Source organism: Hyposmocoma kahamanoa, unplaced genomic scaffold, assembly GCF_003589595.1.
Source record: "Hyposmocoma kahamanoa isolate Upper Pololo Valley unplaced genomic scaffold, ASM358959v1 64, whole genome shotgun sequence".
Taxonomy (NCBI): domain Eukaryota; kingdom Metazoa; phylum Arthropoda; class Insecta; order Lepidoptera; family Cosmopterigidae; genus Hyposmocoma; species Hyposmocoma kahamanoa.
In genome coordinates, this window is record NW_020653852.1 from 16816032 (window position 1) to 16834657 (window position 18626).

The window sequence follows — 18626 nt, forward strand, 5'->3', positions numbered from 1 at the left end:
AAACCTAAGAACTCGATAAGTAAATGTGATCATAAATTAGTGAAATGATCAGCAATAATTCACAGAACGTATCCATGCTATTCGATGAAAGGCGTTTGCCTTGGCGAACACGGACGGAAGCGCTTGTTGGCGCAAATTGCATTCAACGTACTTCGTTAGCGCACAGATTATCAGATTGCCGGTAATAGGGTTTTGTTCCCAATTTTGAATGAATGAGAAGAGACCGTTGAGCGTACAGTCATATTATTTATTAATAATAATTTTGGCTTAGATACAAGTCATTTGAGCCATGTCTTCGTTTAATTATGTTTCTGTAAATATGGCCGCCACAAAGAGGACAGGCAATTTGAGGCGGCGTGCTTGGATTGACTCGGGATTCCTTAGAACGGGCCGATACGGGTATTAAGTTTTAAGTATTAAGGCACAATAGCACTATCCTATTCCACTAGGTTTCACAAAATAATTGAAAGTCAAAATAAAAACGACCCTTTTCCCTCCAAAAGGCCCTGAGCAAATCCCGTACAGTCATATTATACACATTTGGTCCACAGTTGCGTTAGTAACTGAGCATCCTTATCATGAACAACATATTCGACATTTTAGCTAAATTGACGTATTAACATATCTGGAATCAGGGAAACGATATCTACGACATAATCTCTAATCGTTTTTTAATATATTGTTTAGTTTCGCTTATAAGGTAGCTGGCTTTTTGTTTTATGAAAAAAAAATAATGACACGTTCAAATAAGCGACTTGTCGTACATTACTTATTTATATAATATAAATCCGTTGGTATATTTCATTCTTATTATTGTTGACATTAAATTGACAACGATAACTAATTGTGTTTATTAAATTATTTTAATTTGTTGAAGAACTAAAACAATTAAATAATCACTTATTCACCAAACAAAAGTACAAGCAAGAATGAAAATTGATGAGGTGTAAATTCAGAACGCATCCGAAGATTCACTTTTTCTTTTTTTTTTAATTTATTAAGGTTTCGGCAAAGCGATCAGCCTAAACATGAAGTTTAATTATGTTTCTGTAAATATGGCCGCCACAAAGAGGATAGGCAATTTGAGGCGGCGTGCTTGGATTGACTCGGGATTCCTTAAAACGGGCCGATACGGGTATTTTAGTTCGAGATTCGTATAATTTCGCGTTTTAATCTTCGATTAAGGCACAATAGCACTATCCTATTCCACTTTAAACTAGATTTCACAAAATAATTCAAAGTCAAAATAAAAACGACACTTTTCCCTCCAAAAGTTCCAGAGCGAATCCTTAACTTTTTCTTTTAATTTAAAAAAACTAATATTTTATAGTTCAATTGTTTACTTTCATCTACCATTTTCCTCGCTATAGTGAGGTGAAAGGTTGTGTGTTTCGCTCGGCAGCAAAGTTGTTTTGCGTCTCGTGTCTTGAAACCCTCGCTACGCCCAGGATTCTATTTTTGAAAACAAACTTAGGCTTCGCTTACTCAGGTTTCAATACATGTACTCGCGTCAAACAACGTGCAAAGTCGTTGTTTGACGCGATAACAAATAACTATTAGTCCTTTGAGTGAGATTCCACATTAAAGGACTTAAATATCCTTTTCAAGATGTTGTTATTGCTGCCCCATACTCTGTCTATAAGTGTGGTCGTTTTTTTTGTATTGTAGCGCGTTGAAATCGTCTATGCATGCCTCAACAAATATACTTGAAGCGCGACAGAATCGCGGCAGCCGCAGCGAGGGTTAGTTATTATTGTGTTACATCACAACATAGTTGTAGTATTTACGGTAAAAAAACTAGTTATGAGTTTTCACAGTATTTACTGTTGTTTAACTCAAACAATTAAAAATTAAGTATAACTTGCTTTAAAAAAAACTAACCTCAAAAGTTTGCTTATATTGCAATCTATTTACCCAGTTTTATAGAAATCGTTTAACGGAAAGTGCACGAAACCGGATTCATCCCCTAGTTTGCCACCCTTACAGGTGGAATATTTTCTTCAAATTTAATCGAGACTAATACTTAGGTACCCTCTTTCCAACAAAAAATAATCATCAATATCGGTTCACGAATAGTAATGGCGTAATACAAACGAATTGAGAACTTCCTCTTTCTTTTGAAGTCAGTTCAAAAAATAAAAAACGGCATTCTTAATTAATTTCTACGCATATAATCTACCTTTAAAAGGGTGTATATAGATATAAATCCATAAACATCTCACTGCGGGACACGAATCTTCTACAACAAGATAAAATCCAACTCGTTATTCCCTTTAGGTGACTTAATTCCATAGTTTCTCCAACTTTTCCATTTTCTGAACATAAACGAAGTTTTAATTACACTGTGACGGAAATTTTTACGTTTATAAATAATAATATTTATTCAATAATTTTTTGACAAAATATCAAGTGACGAGACGAACAAGTCGTCAGTCTGGAGGTAAATACACGCCTGTACATAACAGTTGTGCGGGTTGTGAGGGCGTTTTTTTTGTCAAAAGTAATTGCACATTTGAGCTCTATCTCACCTGATATTAAGTGACGTGAGGTTGACGATGGAGCATGCACACCTAAATGCTTTTTTATATTTTATTCACTCTCGCCTTGAAAAGGCCCAAGTTATACCGCACAGGGAACAAGTCTGCAGGCAGGGAATTCCGCTCCATTGTCGTTCGGCATGTAAGTGTAGAAACGAAGCGCTTCGTGCGAATCTTTGGAATATCCACAACATGGAATCACTACCCCCCCTACGCTGGGCCCCCGGTTTACGTCTGGTCCTCCGATGATGGAAAGGGGAAGGCGGAATGAATTCATATAATTCCCTCGCACACTCATAGATTTAACGAGTACAGAGAGTCTTATGCTGTGTGCATTAAATTGCCCCTGTTGATCTTTATCGGGTCATTTATCCATTGTATCTTCCACTTGGTAGCCGCCTGCTTATCTTTAAAATTGATTGTCAGTCAGCGAGCTATGTGGCTTACTCTTTCCCATTACATTTTTCGTTTGAGCTAAAGAGTCCGGCGTAAAAGCCAAATAATTATTTTATGAGTATGCAAAATGACACTTGAAATCGTAATATTGATAGAACTCTACATCTCATGCGTTAGGCGCATTCCCCTGAGAAGAATCAGCAAGAAGCTCTGGGGATTGCTCTTTGTAAATAAACATTTGTAGATATTTGTCATTTACAGTTTTTATTTAAAACATGTTTAAAACACACAGAATAGACACTTGCAAGAGCTGAACAAATCACCACCACGGATTTTTGTCATCCAAGTAAGCAGAACTTTTAGTGTAAAGTTTTTCTTTTACGAGTACAGAGAGTCTTATGCTGTGTGCATTAAATTTATTATTTTCAAATCGTGAATGGCAAATTTCGAATGTCAACCAGAATATTATTATTGAAACGTATACATTGCCCCTGCAAGGGGCAATCCCCTTAAATGAATTTGTGACTTTGTGAGGACGACTGTCAAGAACAACCTTTTTTTTAAAACCTCGTATTAACATTGTGTCTCACTATTATTCATAAAAAAAAAATACCACTCTTATTATCATATAAATGTAAGAATGTTATTTTTTTAATTTATCTCTGAAAGACACTATGAATTAAATAAATACATTGCCCTAGTCGCCCGTTTTTGCAAGACAAAGAATATATAAAATCGACATTACCCCAAAGCAACATTTCGAAATGTCCGATCTCATTCAAAGCTCTATAAATTATAAAATATTAGCAACGAGTCCCTACAAATTTTGTGGTTTCCATTATTGGAATATAACTTAATTCATACCTTGAAACTTAATTTAAGACGAGGAACTCTATTAAACTTTTGATAGGCATTAGAAAACGAATCTCAACTTTTAATGGTTGTAATTATAGAGAGCGAACGGTTTGCTACACCGGGAAGTTTCTCAATACCTCTTTTAGTACCAACCCCTTAGTGTAAGGGGGCTTACATTCTAATGGAATGTAATGTTATCATTGCCTATTAGGACAAAAATAAGAGCCAATAAATAATGAAATAATAAATGATTTCTCTGAAGTTCCATTTTTAAATTTATTGCTATTACTACTAACAACAGCTGTTAAGATGTTTGTAATACTAACTAATGGATCCTAGCTATCAGAAGAGTTTTTCGATAAGAGATCCCTGGATAAGGGAATCTGGTACAAGACTATGCAGTGTGAGCATCCTCGTGTTCCTTGGTTCGACCACGTAAAAAACCAGCGTGCATGGGCTTCGAACACGTTCCATTAAACAAATTTTTGAATTTGATGAGGAAGATGAATTCTCCAAATTGCGACGTGTGTGGAATTTCTGAGTATGTACATCATTTGCTCATGGAGTGTATTCGGACAGAACCTATTAATTGCACAGGTTGGCTTTTCAAGGTTGGTTTGACATTTCATGTTGGGTGGTTTCAATCCGTCTTTTTTTTTTTTTGACGGGGGGAAATCTTTATGGATGCCCCTGAGCCCAGGGAGACTCAGGGGTTATGTGGGGACTCTCCCTCCAGACTGGAGGGCCTACCCCACTAAAACCCCCCCGGGTTTCCCTCTCGCCGGTTGAGTCGGCGCCGTGGGATCAGTGAACATTCACCACGACGCCGCCCGGCCGCCCTAGCTTACGCCAGGGCTCCCGCGCCAACGGAGGGGCGAGTCGGTTGTCCTCCGACCCGCCCCCCAGACGAGTGAGGCCGTGCAATGCAGACTCCGGAGTCCCTGTCCGGAGCCCGCTGGTCTCACTAGGGGATCAGGCGAGCAGCGAACTGCCTTCGCCTTCTCCCCGTACGTCTGCGCCGGAGCGGGTGCACGTCCGCCGCGTCCTCGCGCACCCGCTCCGCGGCCTCCTTTTGCGGCATAACCTCTGCGCAAAAGGTTGCCACCGCCTCCCAGGACTCCTCGCTATCGAGCATGGCGGCAATCAAGCTCGGCAGCGAGAGGTCCTGCCCTACAGTCCCCGTCAGAGTGCGGCGCTGCTCATCCCACCGGCTACACACCTCTAGGGTGTGCTACGCGGTGTCATCCGCAGCGCCGCACTCGTGGCACGACGGGGACGGTTGTTTCAATCCGTCTTGCCTTAGCCAACTAGTAGCGCCGCGAAGATTTTGGTATACATGTTGGGTTAGGTAGTATTTTAATTTATCTGTTTGGATTTTACTAAGTGTTTTCGTGACGTTTTGGTTTTCTAATGGGGTCAGCCCCATGTTCAATGTTGTGAGACTGCTAGAATAACGAAATTAATCAGAGGACACTACCCGGAGCACTGCCTAAAAGCAATTTAGAAAAGTTCTGTTCTGAATTTTTGTCTACTACGGATTTCTTTACGCGTTTGTTACAGATCTTTATACTTAATTTTAACGATTTTTTTGCACTTGTGAGAAACCTTTTAAAGTTTTTGTGAAAATAAAAGTGCTATTAACGATTTATTTAATGTAATTATTTGTGTTTGTATTGCGACTATTAAGTCCCACGAAACAAAAACATATTGGGTATCGCGGCATATAAACAGGATACCGAGTCCAGGGTCTGAAGCCTGGACAATATCTACCGTAATGTAGGTAAACATTCAAATTACAGAACATTTTAGAAAATTAAAGCATCTCCAAGGCATTAAATTTTACTAAAAAATTGCTTATCTTAATTGACATTGCAAAGAGGGTTTCCCTTCTCGTAGCATTACTAATTAATTCGTAATTGTTATTAAATGAAGTATTTGCATTCCTGTCTGATTTAATAAATAAATAAATGTGTGTGCCTCTACTTAAATGATGTTTCAACGTATGAGTTTAGGTCGATATTTACATTACATGTAATAATCGTCTCCACAGCAACATTATTCAATATACCTACCGACAAGGGTGTAAAGGGTGTGTACATATGTGTATATATGTATATTTCCTATATTGGCATCACGTACCTTGGTGTCAGAGTGTTTGAGTCCAATTCTAGATACAATAGAGAAAATATAACCGAAGAGAAATTTCGAGAAATCATTCCATAAAGAGTCTTAACAGTTTTTTATTTAAGTGTATTTTTTATCGATTCATCGTGTAACACGATTTTTGGTTCTAGGTTATCAATATTATTTTTGTAATTGGTTCTAACAAAAAAACATGAAAAAACGTTATTTTCTTGCATAAACTTTCGTTTTTGCAGTCAAAACAACAGAAAGTTCAAATTTGCATAACTTTGAGGATTTTTTTTGTAAGTAAATAAGTGCGCATTTGACCTACATCTCACCTGATGGAAAGCGACGATGAGGTCGACGACGCAAGCATGCACACGTAGTAGTGCCTATTCACTCTCGCCTTGAAAAGGCTCAAGTTATAGCGTACGGGGAACAAGTCTACAGGCAGGGAATTCCACCTCTTTGCCGTTCGCCATATAAATGTGGGCATGTACAAATTTTCAGGTTTCTATTAATTTAAAGACAAAAAAGGAACATTATATTTCAAATAAATGGTATATTTCAACCAAAATTCTACAAATTGATGACAAAGAACCTAGAAATGCGTAAATTTGCGAGATCATGTAAATACCACTAAAACAACCACAAAACCGCAGTTTCAGAGATATATGTACTCTTTTCTACATACTTCCTGCTCAATTAAACAGAAGCCAATACTATCAAACCAGAAACAACAAAACAGAACCTTTTTTGAAAATTTGTTACATGTTTTCAATAAAATAAATGATAAAGTAACATGCGATAATAGAGGTTTTAAAATCTCAGACTTTGGAGGTTTTAATGATATTTATATGTATATGTAATACTTATAAATGTCGCAGCGTCAGAGAATATGGTGTCGTCTTTAACGTGAATTTACAATGTCGTTAGTCGCATAATGATCGCAGTCGTATATAATCTAGCGACATCTTAATCTCAAAAAGTAATCGTAAAAGTAAAGTATCAGATGTACAAAAGTTCAGAGCTAAGTCTTCAATAATGAAGGCAGGTAATACGGATTTAATCCAGCAGAAATAGGTCGACAATCTTTTGTCCCACTCCCTGTGAAAGGGTCGCGAATCAGAAATCGGGCCAAGCGGGGATTATTTCTTGTACAGTCTGCAAAACCGAGTTGTTGAATACGAGAAATTCTATATTTTCATGCTTGTTCTGTTGTTTTGCCACACGCTTCCACATTTATATGACGAGCGGCTAGAGAGTAGAATTCTCTACCAGCGAACTTATTCCCCGAACACTATAACTTGGGTCTTTTCAAGGCGAGAGTGAATAGGCATTATTTAGGTGTGCATGCTCCATCGTCGACCTCACTTAATATCAGGTGAGATGGAGCTCTAATGCGCATTTACTTTTAATAAAAAAATAAAAAAGAACTTGAGGAGTAATTTCTTATATTTATCGTATCGATGGCATACACGTTAATGCTTGCCATCGTGGTGAAAAGCGTTGTTAATCGGCGTAAGGTAAGCGCCTATTGTTGTCCAGAGACGTACAGGAAAGAAATGGTACCTACGTCGTGCAGGAAGGCTCCTTTCGTGCACCCCAAAGAATACGAGGGCGGTTTGATCAATATGTGACTTTAAGTATTAGTAGCAGGAGATCTCCTTGTGATAGAGTTCGTCCATGGAAGTACTGCCACCTTACCTATTTCTGCCGCCAAGCACTAATGTCAGCATTACTGTGTTCCGGTTTTGAAGGGTAAGGGTACTAGTGAAATTACAGGCACATGAGACTTATCAACTTAAGTCTTAGGACGACAGGCGCAGTAGCAGCGCTCCTCAAATCTTTGCGATTTAAAGCTCTGAGTGGCACTGCAACTATTATGGACAGGCGTGTAGCTTACCATCAGGTGCACGATTGATATTATTAAAAAAATCTGTAAATAAAAACTTTATCGGAATTTATTTTTATTTCTTAATTAAAAATTCAATATATTTTTTGAAGACGGAGGAAACCGAATTTCGAGTATTCCGTTTAACATCTGCAATCAGCGGGCCAGATGGAAGTCCTGCATAACTTTGCGCCTAAGTTGTTTCCTATTCTCACACGCCTGTATTGCCTCTCACTTGAGACTGGTGTAGTTCCCAGGCTGTGGAAGTTTGCAAATGTGCAACCAGTGCCTAAAAAAGGAAGCAAAGCTGACCCTGTCAACTATAGACCTATCTCAGTCACTTCCATACTCTGCAAAACTATGGAACGTGTACTTAATAACCGTTTCCAGTCGTACCTTGAAGACAACAATCTCCTCAGTTATCGCCAGTACGGATTCCGAAGGGGGCGATCTACCGGGGATCTTTTTGTGTACGCCTTTCACTTATGGAGCGAGGCTATAGAAGGGCATGGCAAAGCCATTGCAGTATCTTTAGACATTTCTAAGGCCGTTGACAGGGTCTGGCACGCAAGCCTTTTAAGCAAGTTTCCCTCTTAAGGGTTTCCCACTGACCTTTGCAATGGATTTTGGATTGCTTAAAGGGCTACTATTCCGAACATCGGGTGATAGATAGATAGTTCCTCAAGGTACTGTCCGCTACTTTTTTTCAGCTGCATATAAATGATATGTTGGTTATAGGTATCTTTGGGTATGCTGATGACAGCGCAGTTGTGGACATCTGTCCACAACTGCGCTGTCATCAGCATACCACTGACCCTTGCATTGGTCAAGTATCTAAATACAGTATTGTCGAATATTGTAAGTAAGAAATACAGTATTGTCGAGAGTCCATGGTCAGTCGTTTGAATTTGTCACTTAAGGCAGTCCACGATTGGGGCGATGCCAATCTTGTCAAATTTAATGCTACCAAAACACAGGCGTGTCTTTTCTCCACTAAACGGAGTCCCTTTCACCTGACTCCGACTTTTAGTGATATATTCATACCGATAGCCGATCGTCTTCACCTACTAGGAATGGACCTGTCGTCCAATCTGAACTTCGGCAGATACATGGATTCATCCATGGCCAAAAATGCAGCCAGGAAGCTTGACATCCTTTCAAGGAGACGCGTTACTTCACACCGGGACAGTAGCTTCAGCTGTACCAATACACAAGTCCGGTCATGTATGTAGTACTGTTGCCACTTATGGGATGGCTCTGCTAAATACCTGGCCACCTTGTATTCAATAGACAAGCGTGCCAAGAGACTTATAGACTCAGAATTAGTAGAAGCGAAGCTGCAGAGCCTTGAACACCGCCGTAGAGTTGCCAGCTTATCGGTATTCTACAGAATATATGACGGAGAGTGTGCGATGGAATTGCATAATTTGATTCCGCCTTCCCCTTTCCATCATCGGGAGACTAGATATGGGCTGGGGTTCCACTCCTATGATGTGGATATTCCCTGGATTCGCACGAAGCGTTTCGCTTCCACATTGGTATGGCAAGCTAGGGAGTGGAATTTCCTGGCTGTAGACTTGTATTCCAGGCTATAACTTGGACCTTTTCAAGGCGAGAGTGAATAGGCATTATTTAGGTGTGCATGCTACATCCTTGACCTTATCGTCACATCAGGTGAGATGGAGGTCAAATGTGCACTTATTTTTCAAAAAAACAAAGGTAAAACTTGTCGAATTAATACGAACTTTTGCCACAACCCCCATATTCATCAGATTTGGACCCGTTTAACTTTCATCTCATTTTTTACTGGTCGTCAAATGAGGAAGTGATAGAAAGAGGGGCATCTTTTGCAGTTTGACTAAAAATATTTTGAGTTAAAAAGAGATTACATCGAAAAATAAACAAACATAATTAAAAAAAAATGTTTTTTTCTTCTCAACGTCATGGACTTAAAACCTACAGCAATGTAATGGAAAATTTGATTAAAATATTTTTTTATTCCAAAAATAAGTTTCATTACATTATGAACAGAAGTAGCGCCATAATGAAGAAGAATTGAACTCGTATAACTTTTTAGTCATCATTATCATTCCACATAAGATTTGTAATCTTCACAACTGTACATACATTGTTTAGAGTATTCATCATTACTTTTACTGCGTAATTAATATGGTACCGTCATACGGATTTGAGGTGGAAATATATATTTATTTTTTGCAAGTTTCGGGATGTATTAGGCAGAACATATAAAGAACGTACATACTACGTACGTACTATTTATTATACTTGCTACTATTATATAGTAATTTGAATTGCACACTTATTAATAATATTTGACGACCTGGGTTATATCTGTAGCGACTGAATGAGGCGGTCTTCCCAGTAGGATCAATTTGTGAAACGTTTATAATTTAACCGTTAAACGTTATATTTTATTATTAAATTGGTTTTAATCTGGGTGTTGCTTTGGTATTCATTGTACAGTGTGTGCCCTAGTTTGACGCCTTGGTACTTAGTGCAGTGGTACACGATTGTTATTATAATTTTCGTCTGAGGTCAATTAAACAGTTTGCTTTCGATTCACATTAGAGTCAAAGTCAAGACGCGCTCATCGACGTTTTATTTATACAATAAAGCGTTATTAGAATAGGATACCTGCACTGTCAATGCGAAGGGATATTATATGGATATTATATTATGGGATATAATAGAACAACAACTCTAGCCATATTGTACAGACTTAACTTATGAATATACAAAAATCGAAACAATGTAGCTAATAAGAATTTCAATGTAGTTTTGTGAAGTTGAAAAATATCAATAGATCTTTTAAATCCATAGAACTATATTAGAATGGTAGTCTAATAGTTTTACCTACTGTCTCTCAAGCAGAAGCTGTGGGTTCGAATTTGAATTGAAATGAAAAATTCGGTGAAGGAAAACATCGTAATGAAACCTGTACGTCGAAGAAGATTCACAAAATCACAACCCTCGGAAAACGTGTGCAGTCCCCAACCGGCACAAACCCTCGCCTGAGAAGAGACCCGTGCCCAGCAGTAGGTACATATAAAATATAAATATTACACAGCATCACATACCCTAAAGTTAATTTCTACATTAAAAGTTAGTTTCTACATTGACCCGGCTGGGGATCGAACCTGGGAACTCAGAGATGGCGACACCATGAAAACCGGTGTGTAAGCCACTCGACCACAGAGGCCGTTAAAATAGGATGTTGATGATGACTTATGGTTTCCTAAAACTTCCCTTTTTCTTTTTTAATTTTATAAACGTTCATTTTTATTTTTAAATAGGATATTTAAGTCTTAAGCTAAAGAATGTTAGGGTGCGTTCCCACTATGTCGTGACAGTGACAGATTGTCGTGCAGTTTACAGTGTCGTGGCTTGTATATTTAAATGAAGTTGTTCACGTATAGCCCGACACGATTAATTGTCGTTCACGATTTTTTAACGTTACAATGACAAACTGTCGTCACAGTGGGAACAGCTAGAACGACAGTCGTCAGACGACAAAAAAAGTCACGATAAAAACGTGACGACAGGTTGTCGCAGCTCCTATTGTCGTCATGTTTTATTTTATACGTCATGTTATATTTTCTTTTCTTTGTTGGATTCCTCTTCTGCATTTTTAAAAAGTAATACTTTGTTAAAATTACGTCTTCATCCATTTCGAATGAACACACACTACCTGCATCATCAAACGATTCTGAGACTGCAGTATATCAAACGATTCTGTCGTGCAAACGATAAGGAGGCTGTCGTGGAACGATAAATTGTCGTCACGATCTAGTGAGAACAGCTAGTCGCGACAGTCGTTCAACGATAAAAAATCGTCCACGACAGATAGTCGTGATATGGGAACAGGCTAGACACGACAGTCGTCCAACGATAATAAAACGTGACGACATAGTGGGAACGCGCCCTTATACGAGTAGTACTAAATTAATATTAAGTATTGGATATTGTTTGCGAACTGTTATGTACCTAAATAAATGAAATAAAATAAAAAAGATGATGATATTAGAATGGCACAAACATGAAGTGTAAAACTAACCCGTACCCTAAACGTACCCGCGCCAGGCGAATGATATCCCGCAGGCTTGGATATTATGTCTCTACGGCTAAGTTTATAACTTATCGACCTTTTAACATATAGCAGAAACACTGAGATGCCACTGAATTATCTTTTTTTGATAAAATATGCCTTTCGCTTACACACAGCTGGGTGGTTCTATTTACTAAACACAAATAACAACTTTACTTTTCATTTCTGCTCTCTCTCTCTCTTTAATCTATCGATGTCCTACTGCCACGGTACAATGTGCAATATCGGTACCTACGTGTGTATAGAGATCGGTGCGTGTGAGCGGCAGATAGGGGAGTGCGGATTGATCGCGATGCCGCTAAATCAAGATTTCCGCGGCACATCCGCGCGGGCCCCCGCTCCCACGTGCGTGTGCGCACCCCGCTTGGTTTGATACACCGCTAGATACAATCGGCTTATTTTTACAACCAAACACTGTAAATATTGACAGCCATCTTCACAAAGTCACAAATTCATTTAAGGGGAGAGTCGGTATTCAAAGTTTGCCATTTATGAGGTTTAAAATTGTACACTAAAGGTTTCTGCGTAATTGTTGGACGAAAATCCATTATAGAAAGACAGAAAAGTAGTTTATTTTGTAACCTTGTGACAAAACATGTATGACAGAGTGATAATAAAAAACAAAATAACCTTAGGATAAAATACAAAATAAAAGAATTACAAAAGTTACCAAAATGGTCTCCACTCAGCTTTTTGTAACAAGACGTGAGAAAACACCTCGTCACGCTGACGTTACAGTGACCCGTTTTAGATTTTTCAGGTTGTTTCTACTTAAAACATTTGAAACAATTATTGTAAATATTGTAAATGAGATGACGAGTTCCGTTTTTATATTGTTTTTTTTGTTACTTTATGTTTTTTAACAAAATTAATTTTTTTGTTCCTTTTTCGAATTTTATTTTTGTTTCTTTATTTTTGTCACAAAATTCGATGAGCATAATATATTACTCAATAAAATGTGTGTTAACAAAAATAACAGAAAATTATCAAAAAATAAAGTTGACGTAGTCATTGTTCATTGGAGGTATCGAAATATGAAGTGATGTCTATTTAGAAAGAGCAACCCCTAGAGCTACTTAAAAACCTACGCAACTACGACACCATTTCGCTTTAAGCTCTTTTATTGTTTGGCTATTTATCAGGGTTCGAGAAAGTACAAGTGTCGATATTATTAGACATAGCACACCTATACACGTGTCTAATGATACTGCGATTGTCCGATGCGCTTGCCAAACGTCACGTCGATATAATTACACGTAATCAACACATATTATTATATCATTATAAGTCTATTTAGTTGTGCTACAGTTGTGTGGATTATTGTGTAAAGAATACACGTTTTGCATCTTTTTAGGCGACTTGAAAAAAAAAATTATATTATTATGCTTGTGTGTGTGTATGTCACGCGTTTACTCCGACATTTGTGAACTGGTTTCAATTACTTGGTACTTGGTGCAACGGGCTGCTATTGATTTCAATTATTCTTTTTTGTTGAAAAAGGGGTACCTCAGTAATGGTCCCGTTTTGAAGAAAATATCCCACCTCAAAGGTTGGCAAATTAGTGGATGCATCCGGTTAATTGAACTTCACCCACTTTCCGTTAACCGATTTGAATAAAACTTGGCAAATAAATGTAACAAATACAGCGAAAGCGGGTAAGCAAACTTTTGAATGCGGTTTTTTTTATATAAAATTTGTAATTTTTGACTTAATATTTGAGGTTATTTTGTAATTGCTATAGTAAAACCAATGTTATAGAAGTTGGTGATCGCAACCTACGATATTTTTTTTATTATATTAGTATTTCACGTTACAATTAGACCGCTTGAAGCATGTTTTAGTTATATTAGTGCAAAAGGAAAATGAATGGGATTGATTGAACGCAATATTTAACAACAATAGATGGCAAAATTAAATATGAATCAAGTTATTTATTTATTTATTTTGTACAACTGACAACCAAACATGTAAGTACTTATAACTAAACATGTAAGACTTTATCGAGATTTTTTGTGACAAATCTCCACTAGTTTTGTTATGATATGATTACGAATACCAAGATCGAACACACATTATTCAAAAATCTCTCACTAGATGTTACTAGCGGGAACGAATGCCGAAAACTCAATACAAATATCTATAAGAAAAACACATAGGAGAATTTCGACGATTTGGTAACTGAACCCATGGCTCAGGTGGTTAGAGCAATGCTACGGCGCAGCATGGACGCGGGCTCACGTCCCACCGGGTCAACGAGAAAATTTTCTGTGTGTCCGATACTTGTATTGATAATCACCTAAGCTTTATTAATATAAACGTTGAGTCGATCACCGGCCAAAAGTAGTCTGCCGAATTGTGACGGAATTGCCGATTTTATGTAGGCATTAGTAGCAATTGATTATAATTTGATATTAAATATTAATTTTACGGCAAGAATTAAATGCTTTTTTTTGTAAACCTAAAGGACAAGAATTTCGAGATATTGTAAGAATTACATAAACATAAATAAAACAAGCAATTTTGTTTTAATTTACTATTTATCATCTACTGGTAGAATATTATAAAAATTTTCCTCAAAGATTCCCTTTTAATAATATTGCCCGAATTCTCTATACCATACCATGCATACTATACATATAGGGTAGTTTATAACCTCTACAACTATATAAACCTCTATCTATAACCTTCCAAAGTTTGTGCCATCCACCACGATTGTGCGCTCGTCTCATTTATCTACGTCATCATTTAAAAATATTAAATATAAAAACATTTAAAAAATAATAGTTGGTAAGGTACAATTAACAATTTTATTTTTTAGCTGCTAGTTTTCTTGTCTCTAGATGATCATTGGTTTTTAGTTCACTGTACTAAATGCAAATTTCCATTGCCAACAGAACCGGAGCACAATGCCTCTCCAAATACGAAGGAACCGTTGCTTGGCGTTCCTACGGGGGAACCTTCTGACCCTCCTGACCATCATTGGCGTTGTCTCCGGCACTCTCCTTGGCTGGAGTCTGCGTGCGACTGGTCACGAATGGTCTCGTCGCGAAGTCATGTACTTCCAGTACCCTGGAGAACTCTTTCTAAGGATGCTCAAGTGTCTCATCGTGCCACTACTGGTATCATCTATTGTTTCCGCCATCGCTTCGCTGGACCTCAGTCTTTCTGGCAAGTGAGTCTTTAGACATTAAAAGTTGTGGTTCTGACGCGGATTATAATTTTTTTATTATAATGATTTTAGTTGAGAGTCTAATGTAGATTTAGGGAATTATCTCTAATTATTTTAAGATATAATTCGAGATCATTTCTAAACCGAAATAGTTCGTCACCTTGAGACATAAGTTGACAAGCCCCATGAACTTGGTTCATTCTGAGTGCAACTGTAATAAGACAATAAAGAATTTAAAGCTCTGAGTGGCACTGTAACTGTTATGGACAGGCGTGTAGCTAACTATCAGGCGCACTTGTTCATCCCATCACTTGATATTATAAAAAAAGAAAGAAACGTTTTATTGTTTAATAATCACGTTTTTATTAATAATCAAGTGACAATATGGGCCTGTATAAGATTCGTCGGCCTTGCATTTTAGATATTCTGCAGTTGTTTTCAAGCCATCTAGAAAGCTGTCGATGTGTTTGTAATTGCGTAATTGACTTGTATTGTATTATTGTATAACACTCGTCGCCCATTCTTCTTACCGTATCGATGGCAATATTATAATGCTTACCATCGTGGTGAAAGAATTTGCCAATCGGCTTGAGATACTCACTTATAGTTGCCAGACGTACAGGAATTGTAAAATGGGCTCTTGTCGCGGTATGATAAAATAAAAAAACCGCCTTTTGTGAACATACGGTTCACGTACGAAACACTTTATGTATTTATCAAATTGCTAAGTAAACGTATATGGCGAACAATAAAAACAAACACTATCAATCTTCACATTAGAATGTAGTTAAGAGTAGTTACAAACGCGCGTTCGTGAAACGCGCGTTTGCATCGCTACACTTGCGATTTACAGCCGATTGCGCCGATGCAAACGCGCGACTGCATCGATATAAACGCGCAATTGCATCGATGCAAACGCGCGACTGCATCGATACAGTCGATATGTTGAATAATTATGAACGAAAAATCTGTATAGGTTAATGCACAATATTTTGTTTTGTTAGTAGTAAAAGTGTGTAACCGCTCTTAGTGTAAGTAATTAAATTAAAGTAAAATGTATTGACAATATCTGCACATTATGTCGTACCCTTAGTTTTTTATGATACCAAGTGAACGAACAAGTCGTGCGCCTGGTGGTAAGTGACACGCCTGTCCATAGCAGTTGCAACGCCACTCAGAACATTGAATCGCAAAGATCCGAGGGGCACAGCCACCGCGCCCGTGTGAGACATAACTTGACAAGTCCCATGTGCCTGTAATTTCACCAGCACGCTTACCCTTCAAAACCGGAACACAGGTGGCAGAAATACGTAAGATAGCAATACTTCCCTATACGAAGTCTTTAATTAGGAGGTCAACTGGTACTGAAAATATTACATGTTTCTCATTTCTGAAGATATAAATCCTCCTAGTTTGTAGCAGGTATCGAATGGATTTTTTCAAATATGGGAGATAGATAAACTCTTCATTCACTAACGTGACACTAATACAGATTAAATACAAAAGGCAAAATAAACATTTTTTAATTTTGCCTTTAATTTTTTATTACTTACTATTGTTTAATTAAAATACAGAAACTCTTAAAGATATTGTGCACTTACTCCATTTCTTTAACGTACGCGTTAGGAAAGGGGAAACGTAATGGTTCACTGAGAACAGATGGGTTCTTGAATTTGAACGTGGAACTAATTTGAAAAATTCCAGCGCACATTCTGTAAATATTGTATTTATTCAGGCCGGACAATAATACACAATCACATAATAATATATTAGTATGTTCATGTATTTTTTTTGGGGTCAACTAACATTTACACACGTTTGTGTAAATATATACAAATAGTGACTTAATGAGTAACCAACACCGTCAACCACAGTCCACGTAAACAGTTTTCAGTAGATATTGATCTCCTAATTCAGTAATGGGACTACTTACAAATAATGCCATTACCAAATCAGGAGTAGATAGATACAATAATGTAATTGTGAAGGTATATACTGAATGCTCCACCAAATGATGACCTCGATGGTCGAGTGGCTTGCACACAGGTTTTAATGGTGTCGCCATCTCTGAGGTCCCGGGTTCCATCCCCGGCCGGAACAATGTAGAAAACCTAACTTTTCTACATTGTCTCCGATCTGAGTGTTTGTAGTTATGTCGTTGTTTCCGATTTCCATAACACAAGTGCTTTAGTTACTTACTTTGGGATCAGAGCGAAGTGACCAATGTTGCCAGGGCCCTTGAGTCGAAAATTATATTTCGTTACCCGAAGAGTCACATTTTTGCTGCAAAAGTTACACTTTACAAGTTCGCTGTTTTAATTAAAAATTCTAACTGTAATATATACACAATAATTAAAAAAAATATATAATAACGAAATCTTAGGTATAAAAATAAGTACACACTTAAGCAAAATCAATCTACAACCGCTAATAAACGACTGATCTAATTTTGTTTGCAATATCTCTGGGTTACGTTTTTGTCTGATTTGAATGCGTTCGTAGTCAAAGTCAAAGTCAAAGTCAAAGTCAAAGTCAAAGTCAAAGATTATTTATTCCATAGGTAAAATAAATTTACACTTGAAAACGTCACATTTAAGCTACTGCTCGTTCACTACGCTGACCTCCCTGAGAAGAACGAGCAAGAAACTCTAGGGATTGTTCTTTTCAAATAAACTTAAATGCTACGGAATACACTTTGAATCAAATTTGTGTGGATTCTAGAGCCATGTCGTCTTTCCATACATCTTTATCTAACACGTAGTCTTCAATTTTGTAATATGATTTTTCGATCAAAATATTTTTAGTGTAGTTTTTAAACTTAGGAAATGATAAACTTAATATATGCCCCGGAATCTTATTGTAAAAACGTATACAGTTCCCCATAAAAGAGTTGTTTACCTTGGTTAAACGAAATCGTGGTACCATGAGTTTGGACTTAGCTCTAAGGTTAATATTATGGATATCTTCTTTTTATTGAAATTATGTATATTTTTACGGGCATATAAAATATTTGAGTAAATGTACTGTGATGCCACAGTCATGATACCAGTCTCCTTAAACTTTTCTCTGAGAGAAACCCGAGAGCCTAGACGGTACGCAGAACGAATCGCTCGTTTTTGCAATACAAATATGGTTTGAATATCTGCCGCTTTACTCCACATGAGAATCCCGTAGGACATTATACTATGGAAGTAACTAAAGTAAACTAGTCTAGCAGTACTAACATCGGTAAGCTCACGTATTCTGCGGACTGCGTATGCAGCGGAGCTTAATATGCTGGCCAGGGAAGATATATGTGGAAACCATTGAAGTTTACTATCTAAGGCCACTCTCAAGAAGACTGCTTTATTAACAAGGTCTAACTTTTCTCCGTTTATTTCTATGCTTGGATTAGTCGATTTTACGTTAGGTAATTCAAATTTAACACATTTTGTCTTCTTGGCATTAAGCAATAAATTGTTAGCATTAAACCAATAAACTACCTTAGAGAGGGTATCATTAATATGGTCATAGTTAATGTCATGT

The 18626-nt window shown here is 37.4% G+C and overlaps 1 protein-coding gene across 1 annotated transcript in view; it reads left to right on the plus strand.

The window, feature by feature from the left end:
- Positions 1-18626, plus strand: part of LOC113230638 (excitatory amino acid transporter 3) — a 44746-nt gene that overhangs the window by 3622 nt on the left and 22498 nt on the right. Inside the window, exon 2 of the mRNA XM_026464640.1 lies at positions 14827-15104. Within this exon, the coding sequence (XP_026320425.1) occupies positions 14839-15104 (266 nt within the window). The 5' untranslated portion in view covers positions 14827-14838. The remainder of the gene's footprint in view (positions 1-14826; positions 15105-18626) is intronic.